Raw genomic sequence first — 18,814 nt, 5'->3', positions numbered from 1 at the left:
CTCAAAACAATAGTCAAGATCTCACAGGAGCCAAGATGTAACATTCCAAGCTCTGTCTGTCTATCTGTCTATCTATCTATCTATCTATCTATCTATCTATCTACCCACCGATCATCTATCTAACTACATATCTATCCATCCATCTATCGCCTATCACACATCTTTCCATCTATCCAGCTATCTAGCATCATCTATCTATCTATCTATCTATCTATCTATCTATCTATCTACCATCTTTTAGAATCTACCTATCCTCTATCCTTTGATAGAAAATCTTGCTTTCTGCCTTTCATTTTATATTTTCAAATATGATCTAATGTCTACTTGGAATTTTGTTTTAAAAATCACTGTGTTTTATAACTTAAAGATTTTATTAGGTTTTCAGTGGAAAAAAGTTATTTTTAGATGATTAAGCAATGTAGATAAAATTACTTAGGATGTCTATAAACTCTTTGAGGGGGTAATCCTGTATAATGTTAAAGGGTTTATCTAAAAAACTTCTGTGAATATTACAACACTTGTTATTTTAATCCATTTGAGTAGCTTGAACCAAAGGAGAATTGAAGTAATTGATTTTAAAATAGACACAAATAGCAGCAATAAAAAAAATAGTATATTAAAAACACATGCTGTCCTTTTTAAAAGAAAATAAAGTATTTAATCTTGTAAAAACATACCTTAATCTTTAAAAAAATCAATTAAAATAACAGCATTAAAATGTTTTATAGTTTTGTGTGTATAGATGTTTTGCCAGCATGCATATACATCCTCCAAGTGCCCAAGAAACCCAGAAGAGGGAATCAGATTCCCTGGGATTGAAGTCACAGATGATTCTGAGTGGCCATGCTGGTGCTGGGAATATAACATATATCCTCTGGCAGAAAAGTCAGAGCTGTTAAGCATCCCTGAAATACATCATTTTATAGTCCCCCATGCTGGCTTGTTTTGCCTTGTCAAGATTAGACTTAAATATCAAATCTCCAATAATTAGATGACTTCCTTGTCTGGACATATATCACTTTTGCAATCTTCCACTGTGAAGAGTAGTGGTGTTATTCAGCCTCTCTCACTGTGGCAAGTAGAGAGATTTTGCTGCGCTTAATGAGATATGGCAAAAGTGACTGTGAATTCTAGTCCAAATGCTAAGTCCCCTTGAGTTTTGACTCTTGTCTTCTGAAAGTGCTGGGCTGTGCAGATATCTGGCTTGAGGTCACAAAGAGGAGATGCAAGTACTCTAAGGGTACCACTGCCTTTTGATGGATCTGGAAATGAGCCAGTGGGGACAGTGGCGACTGGAGCCACATTGACAAACATAAATCTCACTTACATACAGCTCAAATGGCTATTTCACAAAAGTAGATTGCTACTTTAGCTTAAGTCTAGGATATTCATAGTTTAAAACATGAAGTTATAGAATGATTTGAGTTGTAAAGTAGGTAACTGATATACTCTGTTCCTGACATTTAAAATGTCTCTCATTTCTAAATATAAAGTGAACTGTCTTTATCATAATTAAAATAATTTATCTCAAGAGCTCTAGCATTTGAATAAAATATTTCAGTACTGAAAAATCCTCAGAAACATTTAAAACGCTGTTAATGACAACTACTGGGGAATCAAAATACTACATCTAACCTACCTTACTCAAATTTGTAAAAAGTTTGACACCTTAGGGTTCTGCATTAGTGGCACACTCCAGATAATACTGTGTCCACAGGCAGTGGGAGGAAGTAGTTCATAAAAAATTTCCAGCACCCATCTCCTTTCCCCTTAAACTTGTTTCTGAGGATCTGAAGGCTGTGGCACAAGGTCACAGTCAATTGATTATTTTCTTTCTCTGGTTATGTGACATCATCACGTAAATGACCTCAAAAAGAGACAATAGTCCCAAGATGAACACAGCACATCCCCCAATTAAAAGTAAGTCTGTGCTCCTACTACCAAAATCTAGAAGCTAAAGACTATAGAACAGCCTTTGTTCTTGTGGTTAGATTCCATGGTCTCTACCTCATGGCCTCACTCAGTGTACTGAAGCAAGGCCACAGTTCAAATGTGTCCTTACCTGTCTATTAATGGATGGATGGTTACTGAGGATGTGGCTCAGTTATATCACTAAACCTTCTCTGGCACGCATGCTTTGCTGCGTCATATGAGGCTCTTGACAGAAGCTGCCAGTATGGTCTTATAGTTCACAGGTTCTGTTACAGCAACAGCACACAGAGTAAGGTAAATTATAATGTTTCTTTTTCTAATGTCATTAACTGTTTACTCTCATTCATTATTTTAGCATATAACTGTAATCTTTAATAAATATTACTTGTGGTCATCCAAGTCTGAAATTACTAGAGTTTTACACATTTTTTCCCTTTTCCAATGCATAGACGGTGATTGAAACTACAGTTACTATAAAGAAGAGTGTCGTAGTTAAATGCTCATGAACATCACTGAGATACCTACAGGTTTTAAAATCATCACTTCCTCGGGTCCCCTGACATTGTTACCTGTAGAGTTGGTGATGTCTTGTCCATGCTACCCCAGCTCAGCACCCACACCTGGTCATGTGACTTGTCATAGTGTAATTTAACTGGTACAGGGTCTGTGCTCACTGCCTGTAATCAAGAACAATCGAAAACGTAAGTTTTAAAACCTTGGCAATATTGGAAAACTGTACCAGTAATGAAGGAGGAATCCAGTAATTCAGAATGAGATTAAAATCATATTTGGCCAGATACCTGATTTTTCTATAATCTATTAGATTAACCTAAAAGTATCATATTCAATCTCAATTTCTTCCAATATTTGAGCAATTTTATATAGTATTATTTTGTTCAACTGTCTAAATGTGAATTTTGAGTCAAGGAGAGTTGTTTCGAAAATGAAGGTTTATAAAATGTGGTATGTATGCTCACTACAGCTCAGTGATGACATAGTTCGGCTGTGTTTGTGTTCTCAGTTTTCACCATCTTCATGAAGGACCTGACTCAACTGAAGTCAGCCGGGAACAAAGGCCACATCTGCATTAAAGGTCTTATGAGGCCTCTGGACAGATTAGAATCCATGATGGTAATGCTGCCACTCCAAGCTGATATGCCCTGGGTCATCTTAGGAACCTTAATAGCCATTCATTGTTTACCTGTGTCTGAACAAAGCCTTCCAACCACCAGGTACAACCATGGAGTGTGTTGACAGGCCACAACCTTCCGCCAGTCCCCAGTGTCATCAAGTAGCATCAAAAGCCTACAGCAGCTAAGTTCTGGTTTCTTGAAACCAACCCAGGTACTTGAAAATGCCAAGATTTTGACTTTCTATTGTTTTATGACTGTAACCATTCAGGACAACATGACTCCATGTTCCCAGGCAGGGCCACTCTCATTTGGCTTAGAATAAACAGTTTCTTCTTTGATTTGTTAACTGAATTGCATGGCATGTCCATTCATGAACTCAAAATGGCAACAGTTGGACCAAGGGGCTTAAATGTACTACCTGGTTACATAAAAATCACTTTAATGAGTTTTCTAATATCACCAAAAAAACCCCCAAGGGATCTTTTTTAATTGTTTGTGACATAATTGGTATAATATGTGTATTTTTCTAATAATATTTATAATATTAAGCATCTACTTTAAATACAATTACCAGAAAACAAATTGTTGCTAGGAAGTCATTTTGTTCTCCCTAATTTTATCCTGCTTATATTATAAAACTAACAGCTGTAAGGTAATTTACTGTCATTGTTACTTATATGTGCTTTCTAAGTTTATATTATGAAATAAATTATATTCAGTCAAAAGTTATCCAATAATGACAGTGTTTCTTCCCAAAGCTATTGAATATTAGCAAAATTCCCCAAGAGGTAACTCACAGTAATATGCAGTTCTTGGTGGATTAGCAAAAGTTAAATTAAAGTTGTGGTTGCGCATATGGAAATTGATATTTCAATTTGTATTAGAAATTTAGGTTTACAATTTTTTAGTTCATAATATCTAAGGATTATTAAAATAATGAGTGGATTTGGGGAAAGAGCTGTTAAAAATTTCTGTACTGATGTTCTTATCCCTTTCTTCTTGGATGTTACAGTTGTATCATAGTTTATGGTCCAGCTAAGCAGATATGACATGGTGTGGGTGCATTGCCACTAACACCACTGAGAAGTAATCCTTTGCTGTGACAGATACTAAGCTTCCCAGCTTCCCAGGGGGTGCTCTAGTCTCTGCATTGTAACCACTAAGTCGCTCCACAATTTTTTGAGAATGATACTGTACTTCACAAACCAAGACAGCCACAGAACATCCTCCTCGACTCATTTTCCATGCCCTTCCTGCTTTGAATGCTATCTTGAGAAGATGTTCCTCTATGTTTCTAAGGCATTTTGAGTTGATGAAAAACTAAGATCAAATAGGAACAGACAAAAGTTGAGGTAGTAGGAGAAAAAGAAGCCTGAATTTTCATTAATGAATTTCAATTTATGCTGCATAAACACATAGAAAGACCCGACTAGACTTGGCATTATTAAAGTAATAAACTAGTTTTATTACTTAAGGAATGGCTATGATTGTATTTACATAACTGTTTTTGTATCTATGTCAGATGTTGCATTGAAATTTTTGCATGCATTAATCAATAACTTGTGAGCAACGAAAGAGCTGCCTCCTATCAGTGAAGTGGTGACAAAGAGGATTAGTTTGGCTTTTCACATCTTCTCTTTTATATTGTAAACTTGATTTGTATGTGGTTATTACAACCTAGTTTGCATGCTGTCTAAAATAGAATGATCATCAGGTCACCAGATTCTGAAGAAATATTTCAGTGTAAACAACAGCAACAACCAGGAAAACATTTTCGATATTTAACTTTTAAGAATACAGTAGGACACATGATAAAGGTTTGTAAATGACTGTTTAGGATCAAGAAGAGATTTTAATGGGAATTTCCACTCTGATACAGCTTAGATACTGCTTTTGCTTTTATAAGGCTTTTCCTAGCTAATACCCTACATGGATGCACGGCCATACATAGGGCTAAGAAAACTGTGGCTGTCACATCAGAGGCCATCTACCCTATCTATCAGGTACTGCACTACTTCCTATTAGGGGTATCTCTATGAACACAAAAGGTGCTCTGTCTAGATCCTCAAATTTATACCTTATATACATGAAGATTTGGGAGACACTGTTCTGCTTTGGAAGATGGCCAAAAACTCAAGGAGGCTCCAACATCTGTATCTGTATGTGTGTAGAAGTACAGTCTACAGTGCAGAGCCAGGGAGGCACAGGATATCTTATCTTCATGAACAGTCATTCTAAAACCCTTCATGTAATACAATAGCAAAACCTTACAAAGACATTAAGCTTATTTTTCTTATAAAGAACTAAAAATACCTATTTTCAAAAATTCTTGTGACTGTTAGGATAAGCAATGAATGTCTGTGTCTGGTGAATATTAAGCACTACTGAACTATTACTGCAACTATTATAAGAAGTAGTCTGCATTGCAGCTCACTCACTGGTAGATGCTTCCTTAGCATGCTCTTCAGGGAGCCTTTGCTTCCACATTGTAGATGGGTGCACACTAATAAATGTTGAGTTAATTTCATGATTGTGTTGTTAACATTACAATGTTTCAATAATCAAATGAAGACACTGAAGAAAATTAAGGAGCACAGTCTCTGTCTTTAAAGAATTTACAGAATAGAGGGGTTCATATGGACTTGGAATAACTCATATGGACTTAGAATGACTTGACATGTTCGTACATGATTACCTCCTTACTTATAAGTAACTACAGCCTTTAAATTTTGACTATCCTAATGGACTTCTGTGGGGGTGGGTTCCATTCTTAGCTGCCATTATCAATCATTATAGGAAATGGTTTTAAAGTGTAATGTGATTATTCCATCATAAGATATAAACAAGTATAAACAAATGTGCTGGGGTCATCTCCCCATGGCTTCTCATCTGTTAACTCAAACAGGAGTTCATGCAGTGGATACCACCTGGAGTGTCCAACTGTTTGACATTATGACATGACGGCATTTCCAAATATGTCGGGCCAAGTTCATGCCTATTTGGGACTCAAGAATTCCATAGGGCTGGAGGGCCACAGAGTTGATATGCATAGCTGCACACACTACTTTTTTGTGTATTTATTTGTTTCTAAGTTCAACTACCTCTTCTTATTCCATGAAAATGGTATTTGTTAAAAGACAGTGATTTGGAATGTATGCCTGGAATGTGGTGTACTGGCATGTGCTTATGTCTCTTCCAAGTTCAGCCTGTGTTGAATTCTACTTTCTGCTTTGACATAGTTTATATTAGCCTATAGATAATATTTTTCTAGAAAAATCTGTTTTCAGACTCTTCCACCGGAATCCTCCAGAAACAAAGGCCTATTGCGTAATTCTGGAGAAAACCCTTCTTTTAACAAAAGTGAGGGAACCAAACACAGCCGACTTAGTGAATTATTCTGGCTATGATATTGTTGGTTAATTTTTTTTCTTCTTGACAATAAGCTATAATTTTATGCACAGCTATTTGTCTGCTTTGTCTTATCCTATACCAATTCTACTACAACACATTGTCTTAAGATCTGTTGAAATATTAACCTTTACTGAAATACTTTTCAAAAACCAAGCATGTTATTGTCCTACATGTATAACCTCTAGTATGATTTCTAATGTAAGTACTATGCTCAGTTCTATAGTTAGTGATGAGCTCAACTCATCTCCTACTTGTTTTTTGAAAATATATCAAATATGCGACAGTAAAACAAAAGATTTCATTTGATACACTATAGCTTTATATAGCCATTGACAGAATCATTCTTTCTGTAATATTATAAAAATAGTGTTGAGATCCAAACTTCATATGTGCTTTCAGATTTAATTTTTTATATGTATTTATGTCTGTGTTGACCTATAGAAAATAATATTCTTATACATAGGTGGTGTATTGAGTCATCGGTCTTTCTTGGGCAAGTATAATAAAATCAAAAACCTAATTGTACAATGCACTTCTCATGGACAAGGTGCATCAGAGTCTGTGAAGATGATTCAGTTTGTTAAGGAGAAACAATGGCAATAGCAGCAAGGCACAGAAGAAGGGCTGAGACATGACATGCGGGAACAGTGGAGCACAGCTTGTTTACCAGTCTGACAAGGAGAGTACCAGCTGGCTAATTAAGTGAACCTAATTTAAACTAATGATGTAGATTCCCAAGATAATGTGCTAATGGCTGGAGGAGACTGCTGATGATCCCAAGAATACTCCTGAGGTGTCACACTAAGCCTCTTCTGCACCCAGGCAGAACAGAATCTTGTTCCATAGAAAACAAAATGAGGTCAGTTGTTTACCAGTTAATCAGCTATAAAGGGAAACATCATCTGTATGTCACTCTAGGAAATAATTGAAACAATTTGACATTTAAAACAATACCAAGTTTAGGAAAACTGTTAAATTATTGTCAAGTTATGCTTTTGGATGCAGATGAAAATGAAGTGGATGGATCTACTGAAAACACATATACAATAGTTTCTGGATTGTCATCAAATTCAGACCTAAGCTGGAAAAGCTAGTCACTTTTCTAAAACTAATGTGTAGCAATACAGCTAAAATTTGAAAAAACAAAACAAATTAAAAAAAAAAAAACCAATCCCAGCACTCCTGGGGAGGTCACAGAAGGATCACCAGTTCCTGTATGGCTTGAGCCACATACCTATTTTCATCTCAAGAACAACAAGGCCTGGATATGTACCTCTGGAGCAGAGACAGTTAGGTTGGCCAAGGCCTTGTGTCAACCCCAGCCCCATATAAGTTACTGTGATGTACTTGAATCAAAGCAGAAACCTTGAAGGACACATTTAATTAAGTCTACTGGCTTTGCTCTTGCTAATTCCATGAACAATGCATTTGCTTCTGGACTGCATTGTTCTATTTACAAAGTGTATAAAGAATTCCATAGAATTTTCTCTAGTGTTTAGAGGACAACTAATTTTTATTATGGATACTATTTTTGTCTTAGAATACTATATAAGGGATAGAAAAAGACAAGGATACAGGCAGGAAGGATAAAGCATTTGAATTTGGGAAAAAGCAGGTTTCAAGTTAGAACTTAATTGTGGTCAAACCACAAAGGAAATATTTTCTAATATTTTCTCTATACTTTACCATTTATAATAAACTTTATGTGCTCTGTCTTTGGATGAAGTTTTAAATAGAAATAACATATTTTATTTAAATTTTAATGGGTAGGAATATTGTCTTTAAATTTGAGCTAAATGGATTATTGCTTCATCAGCATAGTACTTTATCTAAATCTATGAAATCAGTCTTTTTAGTTTTTTTTTTAATTTAGGAAAAATCATGGGGGGATTAAATACCATAAAAGTTACTGGGAATCAAATCTCCAGGGTATACACAGTTTGTTTTTAAGCATGTATGTTTTCAACAGTCAAATTAATACCCTGCTAAGGTAATTTAAGACAAATATAAAGATAGATTATTTCACACAGCAGGTAATAGGATTAGGAAACTCATTATCAGAAGATATGAATGAGCTAAAATTATATGTGAAGAGTGAACAGAGAGTTTAAATTAATTCAAAATTACCTAACCTTGTTATTATTTTTAATAAAGAAATACATGTATTCTAGTAGCTTGTCTTTGAACTGAGATGGTGAAGATTTAACTTATTCAGGCAGTACTTGCCTACGAAACTCAAGGCCCCAAATTCCATCTCTCTTCCTAGAGGAAAATCAAGGTGGGGGTAATTTTGAGGTTATTTGGAGAAAAGAGGCCTTAATACATACTAGAAAGAGTAAAATACATATCCTAAAAAAGGGGTGGGGCAAGGAGGTGTCTCAGTGGTTAAGCATTTATCCTGTTACACAAACAAGGAGGTTGGACTTGGGATTCCCCAGACCTGCATAGGTGCTGAATGGAGGTCAGTTGCTTACAATTCCAGCCTTGCTAGGCAGTGACAGAATACCACTTTTTAAGGAATGAATAAATACTCCATTATATCATATGCCACATCTTCTTTATGCATTCATTCACTGAAGGGCATCAGTATTGAGCCTTTCTCTCACTTTCCGTACTGTATGGACATGTACAGACATTCCTTTGCTACGTCACATAGTGAGGCCATTTTAATTTTGACAAGTCACGGTACTGCATTCCCTGGTAGCTCCTCTGTGTACAACCCTAGTTACATTGTGCAAAAGGTCGGCACATTCTTGTCAACATATTCTGCTTGGTTTAATGATAAGTATGAATTGAATCTCACTGTAGATTTCATTTTCATTTTTTTTTTTAAATTTCAAATAGGGATCATCCTTTTCTGTGCTTACTGGCTGCTTACATACATTCTATAAGGAAATATGTATTCAAATCCTTGGACTTGGTCAAGTGAATTTGCCTATTTTTCTGTCTAGAAATTTTCTGTAGGTACTAGATGTCAATCCCTGTTAGAAATATAAACAGTCTGTTTATTTTATGTCATGTGCTGTGAAATCTTTACATATGTTTATGCTGTCCATTGTGTCTACTATTTTTTTAATTACCCACTGTTTTGGTTTCTTATCCAAGATGGCATCAGCAAATCTAGGGTACTGTAGCTTTGTGTTTGATTTCTTCTAGAAGTTTATACTTTATGTTTGTCTTCCATTTTTAAGATGATATTGTCTGTGGTGTTGGATAAGGATACAGCTTCATTCTTTCTTGTATGCATATCCACTTTAGTAAAAGCTTAAGATATCTTCACTAAGTAGTTCTTCTGATACAATATTTCAAAAATAATTTGTTCATATATTTAGGAATTTTTTGAATTTGTATTCTACTTCATTGATCTGTATGTCTCTTTCTGAGTATTATTTTGATTATGGTTGCTTTCTATAAAGTTATAAATAAGAAAATAAAGGTCCCCCAATTGTATTCTTTTTTATTGACATTGATATGGCTCCTTTGGGTGCAGTACAATATTCAGGATGTACCTTTCTAACTCTTTTATCTCTTTCTGTTCAGATTTTGCTTTGAACCCATAGATCACTATAGTTACGATTAACATCTAATAAATATGATGTATCCCAAATCATGGGCATTAGATATATTTCCATTTAATTAATTACTTATAACAATATGATATAGTTTTCTTTATATATTTTCACCTCATTTTTTTGTATTAGCTGTTTTATCATTTGATTCTTTGCCAATCAAACTCTTTTAAATTTTCAGATTATTCACTACTATACAATCTTAGTTATTTGAGACTTTTGCCTTTTTCTTTGTCCAGCAGATTAAGTTTGGAGAAATGCTGCTTATCTTTAAGAAGGCTGAATTTATTTTCAACATTTGACTTTACTTGGTATTCACTATTTCATTTACTTCAGTCTGCTCCTTACATTTCTTTTTTTAAACTTCTTTGTGATTAAGGGTTTTTTTTGTGATTAAGTTTTTTTGTGATTGAGGTTTGCAGACAAATGGATGGATCTAGAAAAAATCATCCTGAGTGAGGTAACCCAGACTCAGAAAGACAAACATGGTATGTACTCACTCTAAGGAGGATACTAGATGTGGCACAAGGATGACTTGTCTGCTACTCACATCACCAGAGAGGCTACTTGGAAAACAGAACCCCAAGAAAGACACTGGGATCGCCCAATGACAGAGAAATGGAATGAGATCTACATGAACAGCCTGGACATGAGTGGGGGTAGTGAAAGGCGAGGGTCGAGGGAAAGAGAGCTTGGGGGAGCGGGAGATCCCAGCTGGATCAACAACAGAGAGGGAGAACAAGGAATAGGAGACCATGGTAAATGAAGACCACATGAGAATAGGAAGAAGCAAAGTGCTAGAGAGGCCCACAGAAATCCACAAAGATACCCCCACAACAGACTGCTGCCTATGGTCGAGAGACAGCCCGAACTGACCTACTCTGGTGATGGGATGGCCAAACACCCTAATTGTCGTGGTGCTAGAAACCTCATCCAACTACTGAGGGATCTGGATGCAGAGATCCATGACTAGGCCCTGGGTGGATCTCTGGGAGTCCAATTAGCGAGAATGAGGAGGGTTTATATGAGCGAGAATTGTCGAGACCAAGGTTGGATAAAGCACAGGGACAAATAGCCAAATGAATGGAAACACATGAACTATGAACCAATGGCTGAGGGGGTCCCCAACTGGATCAGGCCCTCTGAATGGGTGAGACAGTTGATTGGCTTGATCTGTTTGGGAGGCATCCAGGCAGTGGGACTGGGCCCTGTGCTCATTGCATGAGTTGGCTGTTTGAAACCTGGGGCCTATGCAGGATTGCTTGGCTCGGCCTGGGAGGAGGGGACTGGACCTACCTGGACTGAGTCTACCAGGTTGATCTCAGTCTGTGGGGAAGGCTTTGCCCTGGAGGAGATGGGAATGGGTGGGGGGGCGCTGGTGGGAAGGTGAGGGGGACGGGAGGGGGGAGAACAAGGGAATCCGTGGCTGATATGTAGAACTGAATTGTATTGCAAAATAAAAAAAAAAAGTCACTGATGAAATATTTTAATTGCTCTCATTCTCTTAAATGATATAAAAAGATGGAGTATTTTTAGAAATGGATGGTAACCTATTGGCCTTAAAGCACAGTGGCTTTTAAATGCATAACTTTTCATTTATATTGCTTCCAAATTATATAGGAAGCTCAAAATTAACTTTGGAAAAAGTATAATCACTAGTTCTTGTTATTGTCCATGAATTTACCTATATTAAAATGACTCTTTATTTAGTCTGTCCAGTGACTGTGTCTTCATTTCACCAGCATTTTCGGTAGAATTTCAGAAAGTCAACACCAGGGATAATGAACACAATGGGCTTTTGCTTATGTTGGAAAGCCTTAAATTTTCTCTCATTTTTAGAAGACAATTTTTTCCGGGATATAGTATTATTCTTCATGAATTGCTCCTTTCTTTCTGTTCTCCCTTCGCTCATGTCTAGCATCTATTTTCTCTTCTTAAAGATTTATTAGTTAAATTTTTAGTGTGTGTACATATGTTTGTATGTACATGTGTTTTGGGTGAGTACTTACGTGCATGCATGTAGAGGATAGAGGAGAACATTGAGTGTCTTTCCCTAACACTCTCAGTCTATTCACTCCAGACAGGTTCTGTTACTAAACATGAAGCTTGCCATTTAGCTAGGCTGTCTGGCTAGGGAGCTCTAGGAATATATCTCCCTCCACATCTTCTCTTCCAACACTGGCCAAGTTCAGCTTTTTTATTTTTATGTAGATGCTGGATATTCAAATTCAAGTCCTGATACTTGTACAGCAAGTGAGCCTGCTTTTGCTCTCCTTTAATACTTTTAATACTTCCATATCACTTTGACACATTCTGATGAGATACTTCTCAGCTGACACTAACCAGTTAGGGAGACTTTTTCTGTATTTCTCTTACTGCTTCTAAGATCCATACAGAATTGTACAAGACAGCGTGGTGTTAGCCACTTTAAAATCTTCCTTGGAGATTAATAAACTCCTGGGTATTTGTCCAGGTAGTTTTCCTTGACTATAAATTTGTTGACCCACTAATTTTCTGAATGTTCTAACATTTCACTTCTGCAGCTTTTGCTTTTGGAATTTTCACAGTCAATATATCTATCAGAATTGTAGTGTCTCTTGGGTCCTAGAGGTTATATTGATGTGTCCTTCATCTATTTTCTTTCTCTTCATCACTCTCAACCATTTTCACTTTTTTAAGTTCAGGGATGGTATTTCCAAACATGTTATACTTGCCAATGACTAACAATAGTGTGCAGAAATGTTAAACTTTTATATAATGTGTGTATTTGTGTGTGGATGCATGCACCCTGTGTCTCACATGCGGAGGTAGGAGGACAAATGTGTGGAGTACACACTACATACTGTCCTTCTACCAGTCAGTTCTGGTTATCAAACTTAGGTTTGGCAGCAAGGGCTTTGACTCATGCAAGGTTACATTTTATTACAATTAAACCTTAAACAGAAAGAATATTCTGTTGACAGTTAAATTTCAATATATCATGGATATAACCATTCCTTTGTTCATTAGCACATGAAATTTAATGTTTAAGTAAGTTTTCTCATTCTGAATATAAACAATTTCAGTTTCAATTTCAATTTTAGTTCATTTTTGTGGTAAAATATGAATTTCTGCAAACCAGACAAAGAAATCAAAGTGGACTGTGGTTTTGAAATGTTTCCAGTGGATTTCAATAGTACCCAAAGATTTGATTTCTCCTGCTCAGTCTTTCAGGGATGTGACTTCACTCGCCTCTTGTATATCTCTGAAGAAGCCCTCAGGTCTATTTACTTCCTCCACACACAGTGATTTACCTGCTTCTCCACACCAGCATTGCCTTGCTGTTGGATAGTGTGCCTGCACTATTATTAATTCAGAACTGCTTTTGTATTTTAATTTTGCTTCAAGTTCTATTGCCCTTATTTAAAATGTTATTTAGCATTGTTTTAATGTTTATTTCAATCTGGTTAAATTTTAGGTTACACTCACTGTAGCATTTTTAATTTTAAAGTTGATTGTAATGCAAAAAAATTAATACCTAAAAGAAGTTATTCCCAGTTTTAAAATCTCACATTAATGTATAATTATGAGAAATAATACCACCAAAGAAATGTTTTTCTAATTTTACTACCATAGTCATCATTGTGCTAATTAGAATTTTTAAATTTGTTTTCATAGAAATTAACCACTAATACAAATACATGCTATTTTAAAATTGTTTAACCGTATGGTTCCAAAATTTGTCCATTAAAATTAAACACATGCCCACAACCTTAAAAACAATGTTGCTTTTCATATTTAACCTTGTATACCGCATGCAGGTTGGTATATTTTTAATTATATATATATATATATATATATATATATGTATATGTATATAAGATGGTTGTATATATGATCATGTATATACTGTTGTATACACACATATGTAATTTGATATATCACACACACCAAAGTACATCACACAAATATATAGCTAGTGGCATTATTTATATTAGTCAAATTTGATTATGCTTTAATTGTTCATTAATTTTAAATAGTTACAGCATTGTCTGATATGTACAAACACTACTGTTTTTAATTATTTGTGAAAATTACTGTCACATTATCACTAACATTAAATTATTAAATATTATTGTTTTATAGGAATTAGAAGTCCAGGTGCTAATGATTCTGGCTGTAATGTGTTAGCCACTTGATCAAACCCTTGTGTGTGTGTGTGTGTGTGTGTGTGTGTGTGTGTGTGTTTGAAATTAAGTTACTTAACACATATTGCTCATTTGCTAAAACTGAGGATAAGTACACTACGATTCATCTCTAGAAATAGTTTACCTCTAGGCCCATCAGAGCCCTTTATTTGAAGTTTAGGATCATACTAAACAATTTCTGTATGTGAAAAAAAATTATCAAATTGTGAACTGAAAGCATGCATATCCAGTGACAATGTCTCTTCAAGTCTGATCCTACAGAAAACTACAAAATGACTTGATTGCAGATTTAGAGGTTATAATTGATTTTACATTGGTGAAAATATAAGTACATACTCCATAATTATGAATAATTAATTGTAGTCAATTTCTTACACCAAGATAATAATACAAACAAAATCTACATAGAAATAAAACTCTGATGCAGTAATAATTACCAGACTTAGGAGATAGAATAAAATAATACCTACTATCTATTTCTATGCATATAATGTCCAAAATCTGGATAAAATGGTGGCAAAATATGCAATTACATATTTGGGTAAGATTATTATGAAGGGGTAATAATAATGTCATTATTTCAACAACATATCCATAAGAATCCATCTGGACTCACATATAATTCTCGAATCTAGGTGTTGAACTTGAGGTGAAAAACCTCCACAGAGTTGTGTCAGAATCTACTTTCTCTGTTTTAGAATTGCATGAGTTCTTACAATTTCCTTGCATTTTATAGATATAACAGGGGCTTAGAAAATAATGATTTGTGTGATCATTGCATAGCATTTGGCCATTTTATTATCCACTATTTCTATTAATTTTTAATTTGACATTTTCTGAAGGCAAAATTGTATGAATAATAAGTGATGTTGGCTTTTTCCACTTTCGAATATCTAGTAGGAAATATATATTCAGTAAGTATCAGTCTCTACTTAAAATTGAATTTAAAGACCAACTTGATTAGTCTCAGATCATGCATCTAATTTTAAAATTTTGGCAAAGAGTCCTGATCATTTCAGACCAAATGCTTCTAATTTACACTGTCCTATCTCAGAGTAAATCAAAATAAAACTACTCTTGTCAAAATTCAACAGCCTCGAAATCACATGCAAATGAACTGTAACATACAAGCTATTTGTTCTCATAATAGGTAAGAGACCATTAAATTGGAGAGCCATGATAAATGTGTGAGCCTGGAAGCCTTAGAATTTTCTAGTAGAATACCTATTCATGATTTTGTTCAAGATTTCACTATCCATTCTCACATCAGAATCTAAACCATCAGACTAAATGTCAGTGAAGAACTTAGATTCTGGCAGGCAGCAGATCTTTGTATTAGAACCAATTCCATTCATTTATTTAAAGCCAATGCATCTTATAATAGCAATCAATCCATGAATATAACATGAATAGAGGAACGATTGGCTGGCTGGCTGGCTGGATGTATGAATTCATGTGGGATTTTAGTAACACAATTATTTTTTCATCTTTGTACTTCTTAGCAATTTTTATTCCTTTAGATAGGAATCAAGATGTGTGGGCTAATTTCATAGCAATGTTGACTATAAAGCTTATCTATACATGTAAGTGGTGGTTTGACCCCATTTTGTCTAAGACACGTTGACAGTAGATAGATAATAGATCTATGTGGCTCTTCATATGCCATGGTCTGCTGTAAATGCTTAACCTGAATGAATTTATCTGAGCTTCAATGTTACTCTAAAATATAAACAGTGATTATGCCCATTTCAGAGGAATGTGTATCTCATAATGCTAGTTAGTTTGAGTTTGTCTTTCTGTACTGAGGCCAAAGATCTTAACTGTTCAGATGTAAATTTTGGACACAGATATTCAAGATATAATAACTTCCATGTGTTATTTTATGTTTAAATTTGAGCAAATTGCCTTATAGCATTTTCCAAGACTATGGTCTTGGAAGGAATAAAAGCTCAATCATGGTGGTTCATACTGGAAACATGAACCATACTGTGATTCCATCAGCATGGCAGGGTCTATTAAATGTTGGCTTCTGTATCATTGACCTATGGACCTGTTTTATTACTTATAGCGATTTAATATTTTTTACTAACTTGTGAATTTGAATATTGTCTCAGTTTTTGTTAAGATAATAACGGGATATCTCAGTTGGCTACCAAACATGATTTTCCTGTGTGGAATTAGAATAAAAAAATAAAAAGGCAATTAATCATGTTAATATTATGTATGAGTCCAAAATTCAAATATTATAAAATAAAAAATGTTGAAAAAATTTCCCTTAATTCACTACATGCAAAGAGAAGAGTTAGAAGAAAACTCTTAGAAGACATAAATATTTTTAGTATTCCAAGTAATGAAAGTCATTTTAATAATTAAATGGCAGTAGACCAGTGAGGTGGTAGAGACTCTAAGATGAATGCAAATATTTCTTTTAAGTTACATTTTCAAAAGTAGCCATCAAACATACCTGAACAACTTTTTGGGATTGCACATCAACAATTAATATTCTATCCAAAGTTGGCTGAGCAACATAAATGAACTTGTCTTTGACATTAACAGCAGAAGCCCACACACATCTCTGCACTTCATCCTCTTCATCTTTGGGACAGACTTCATCCTTTAGTTTAGGAAACAGAAAAACAAATTTACATCCTATATTATAACATGGTAATGAAAGTATCTTGAGTAAAATTTATATTTAGTGATTTTAGTATGCTCAACATTAAATGTTGAACATTTAAATAAGAAAAGTGGCAATGGAATGCAGAGAAAATTTAAGTTCACTGCAGATGTATAGAAAGCAATATAAATAATATTCCAGATCCCAAGATTAAGTGGAGGAGCAGAAAAAAAAACCACTGAGATGATTTTCCATGATTATGAGGAAGGTTTTTTTATTGTGGATAAGAGAGAGAAAATATCCAGCGGCATGTAGAAGAGTCTGGAACATGGAGAAAAAGAATCAGGTTGGACACGGCCAGGCCTAGGTAGTGAGAATCATAGAGAATAACAAGAACGGAAATAGTGAGAATAGCCAAGGCATGGGAAAACCTTACCATTACACAGGAAATTTAAAAAAGGGTATATGTGGTGATGGAATCCTGTGAATTACAGAAATCTCTATGGGTGACTAAGGGCTGAAGAGGCCTGGGGGCTAGCATCAACTTTGGTATGTTGAAAGGTGTCACAGGCATATGTCAATAAAGCAATATGTCCCTCTGCCAGAGGTAAGGAGAATGACTCCTTTCAGCAGACAGAAACCCACTTCACAGTCCCTGAGGAATGCTGGCTTTTATCTAACTGCCAAAAAATCCTTCTATAGTCCAGCTTGAGCTGAGCCTCCACTCAATTTTGGACCAAGTCAATGGGCTTGCCTTTCTGTGAAGGTAATGGAGTGTCCTTTGGACTTGATACCCAGTTACTGATTTTTCTAGTGAAATGGAAACCCTTTTCATTTTTATTGTTTGTTTATTCACTCAATGTTTAACAAAAACATAATAAATCTAATTTCTTCTAAGACCTCCCAGTGTCAAGTATCTTTACGAGAACAAACCTCATGCAAAGATATATTCAGTTTCTCTATCTTCTTTTTCCCCCTTTTTAAATTGAAAATGGATTTTTCTCTCAAGCAATACATCCTAGTCACAGGTTTACCTCCCTCCACTCCTCCTAGCTTCCAACACCTCCCCTCTCTCTCAGATCCACTGTTAGAGACCTACAAAATCACCAAGAAAACATGACAAAATGCCAGCAGCTGCCTCAGTATACTAGAGTTCTGAGTGTACACACATGCACAAAAATCTGATGAATGACCATTGTAGAGATTTACATGGGTTTTTATTTAGAACTGACAATTGCTAGCTAATGTCAACTTTCTTTTATTTGTACACTCTTGCACACAGTATTTGTAGACTATCAAATCCCAAACTACTTTTGAGTACCTGCTTTCTTCTCTAATTCATACAAAACAGTGTTCCTTGAATGTTCCATTTGGATTTAGCAAAACCAATGATAATATCCACATCAGACATGACTGATTACATTAATATCCAATAATACACTATATCTCAGGTATCATAGCCATTGCAGGTAGTTTGCAAGTTTGTCTTAAAATCTGCAATACAATGGAAACACCAGAGCACTTTGTAATGAGGTATTTGTGGTTTACAGTTTACATTATGCAGCATCAGGTGTAACTCAAGCAGGACATAGAGCATCTGCCAGCTGAAATCAGTTCAGTTTGTAAGGATCAGGAACATCCCAGTTCCCTATTCTTTAAGGCATTCTATTCTTCACAGAATAACCTGTAAATAACCTACAATCCAAGCAGTCAGTTTTGAATGATACAGATAGCTCTGGGTTAGGAAATGAATGTTGTTTAATAACTTGTAGCACAATGGCTGATTAGCAGTGAGGCCATGGAGAGTGCCATGGCAGTTTGAAGAGGTCATGCCAAGCTGGAGGCAGAACCTATTTAAAACAGAGTGTAGTTTTGAAATTTCACTCATCAGTTCCCATGAAACACCTGGGTAACTTTTCTTCAGAACTGTACTGAATGTCACTGACAAGACCCTATGTTTTTGAG

The 18,814-nt window shown here is 35.3% G+C and overlaps 1 protein-coding gene across 3 annotated transcripts in view; it reads right to left on the bottom strand.

The window, feature by feature from the left end:
* The window catches only part of Fstl5 (follistatin like 5), a 596,643-nt gene that overhangs the window by 99,012 nt on the left and 478,817 nt on the right, over positions 1-18,814 (bottom strand). For all 3 annotated transcript variants that reach the window (XM_052730071.1, XM_052730070.1, XM_052730069.1), the window contains exons 13-14: positions 16,697-16,846; positions 2,502-2,609 (exon numbers count right to left, since the gene is read on the bottom strand). In XM_052730071.1, the coding sequence (XP_052586031.1) occupies positions 2,502-2,609; positions 16,697-16,846 (258 nt within the window). The remainder of the gene's footprint in view (positions 1-2,501; positions 2,610-16,696; positions 16,847-18,814) is intronic.

Source organism: Peromyscus californicus, unplaced genomic scaffold, assembly GCF_007827085.1.
Source record: "Peromyscus californicus insignis strain IS unplaced genomic scaffold, ASM782708v3 Scaffold_9__1_contigs__length_137607984, whole genome shotgun sequence".
Classification (NCBI taxonomy): Eukaryota; Metazoa; Chordata; class Mammalia; order Rodentia; family Cricetidae; genus Peromyscus; species Peromyscus californicus.
This window is presented reverse-complemented; position numbering and strand designations above follow the sequence as displayed.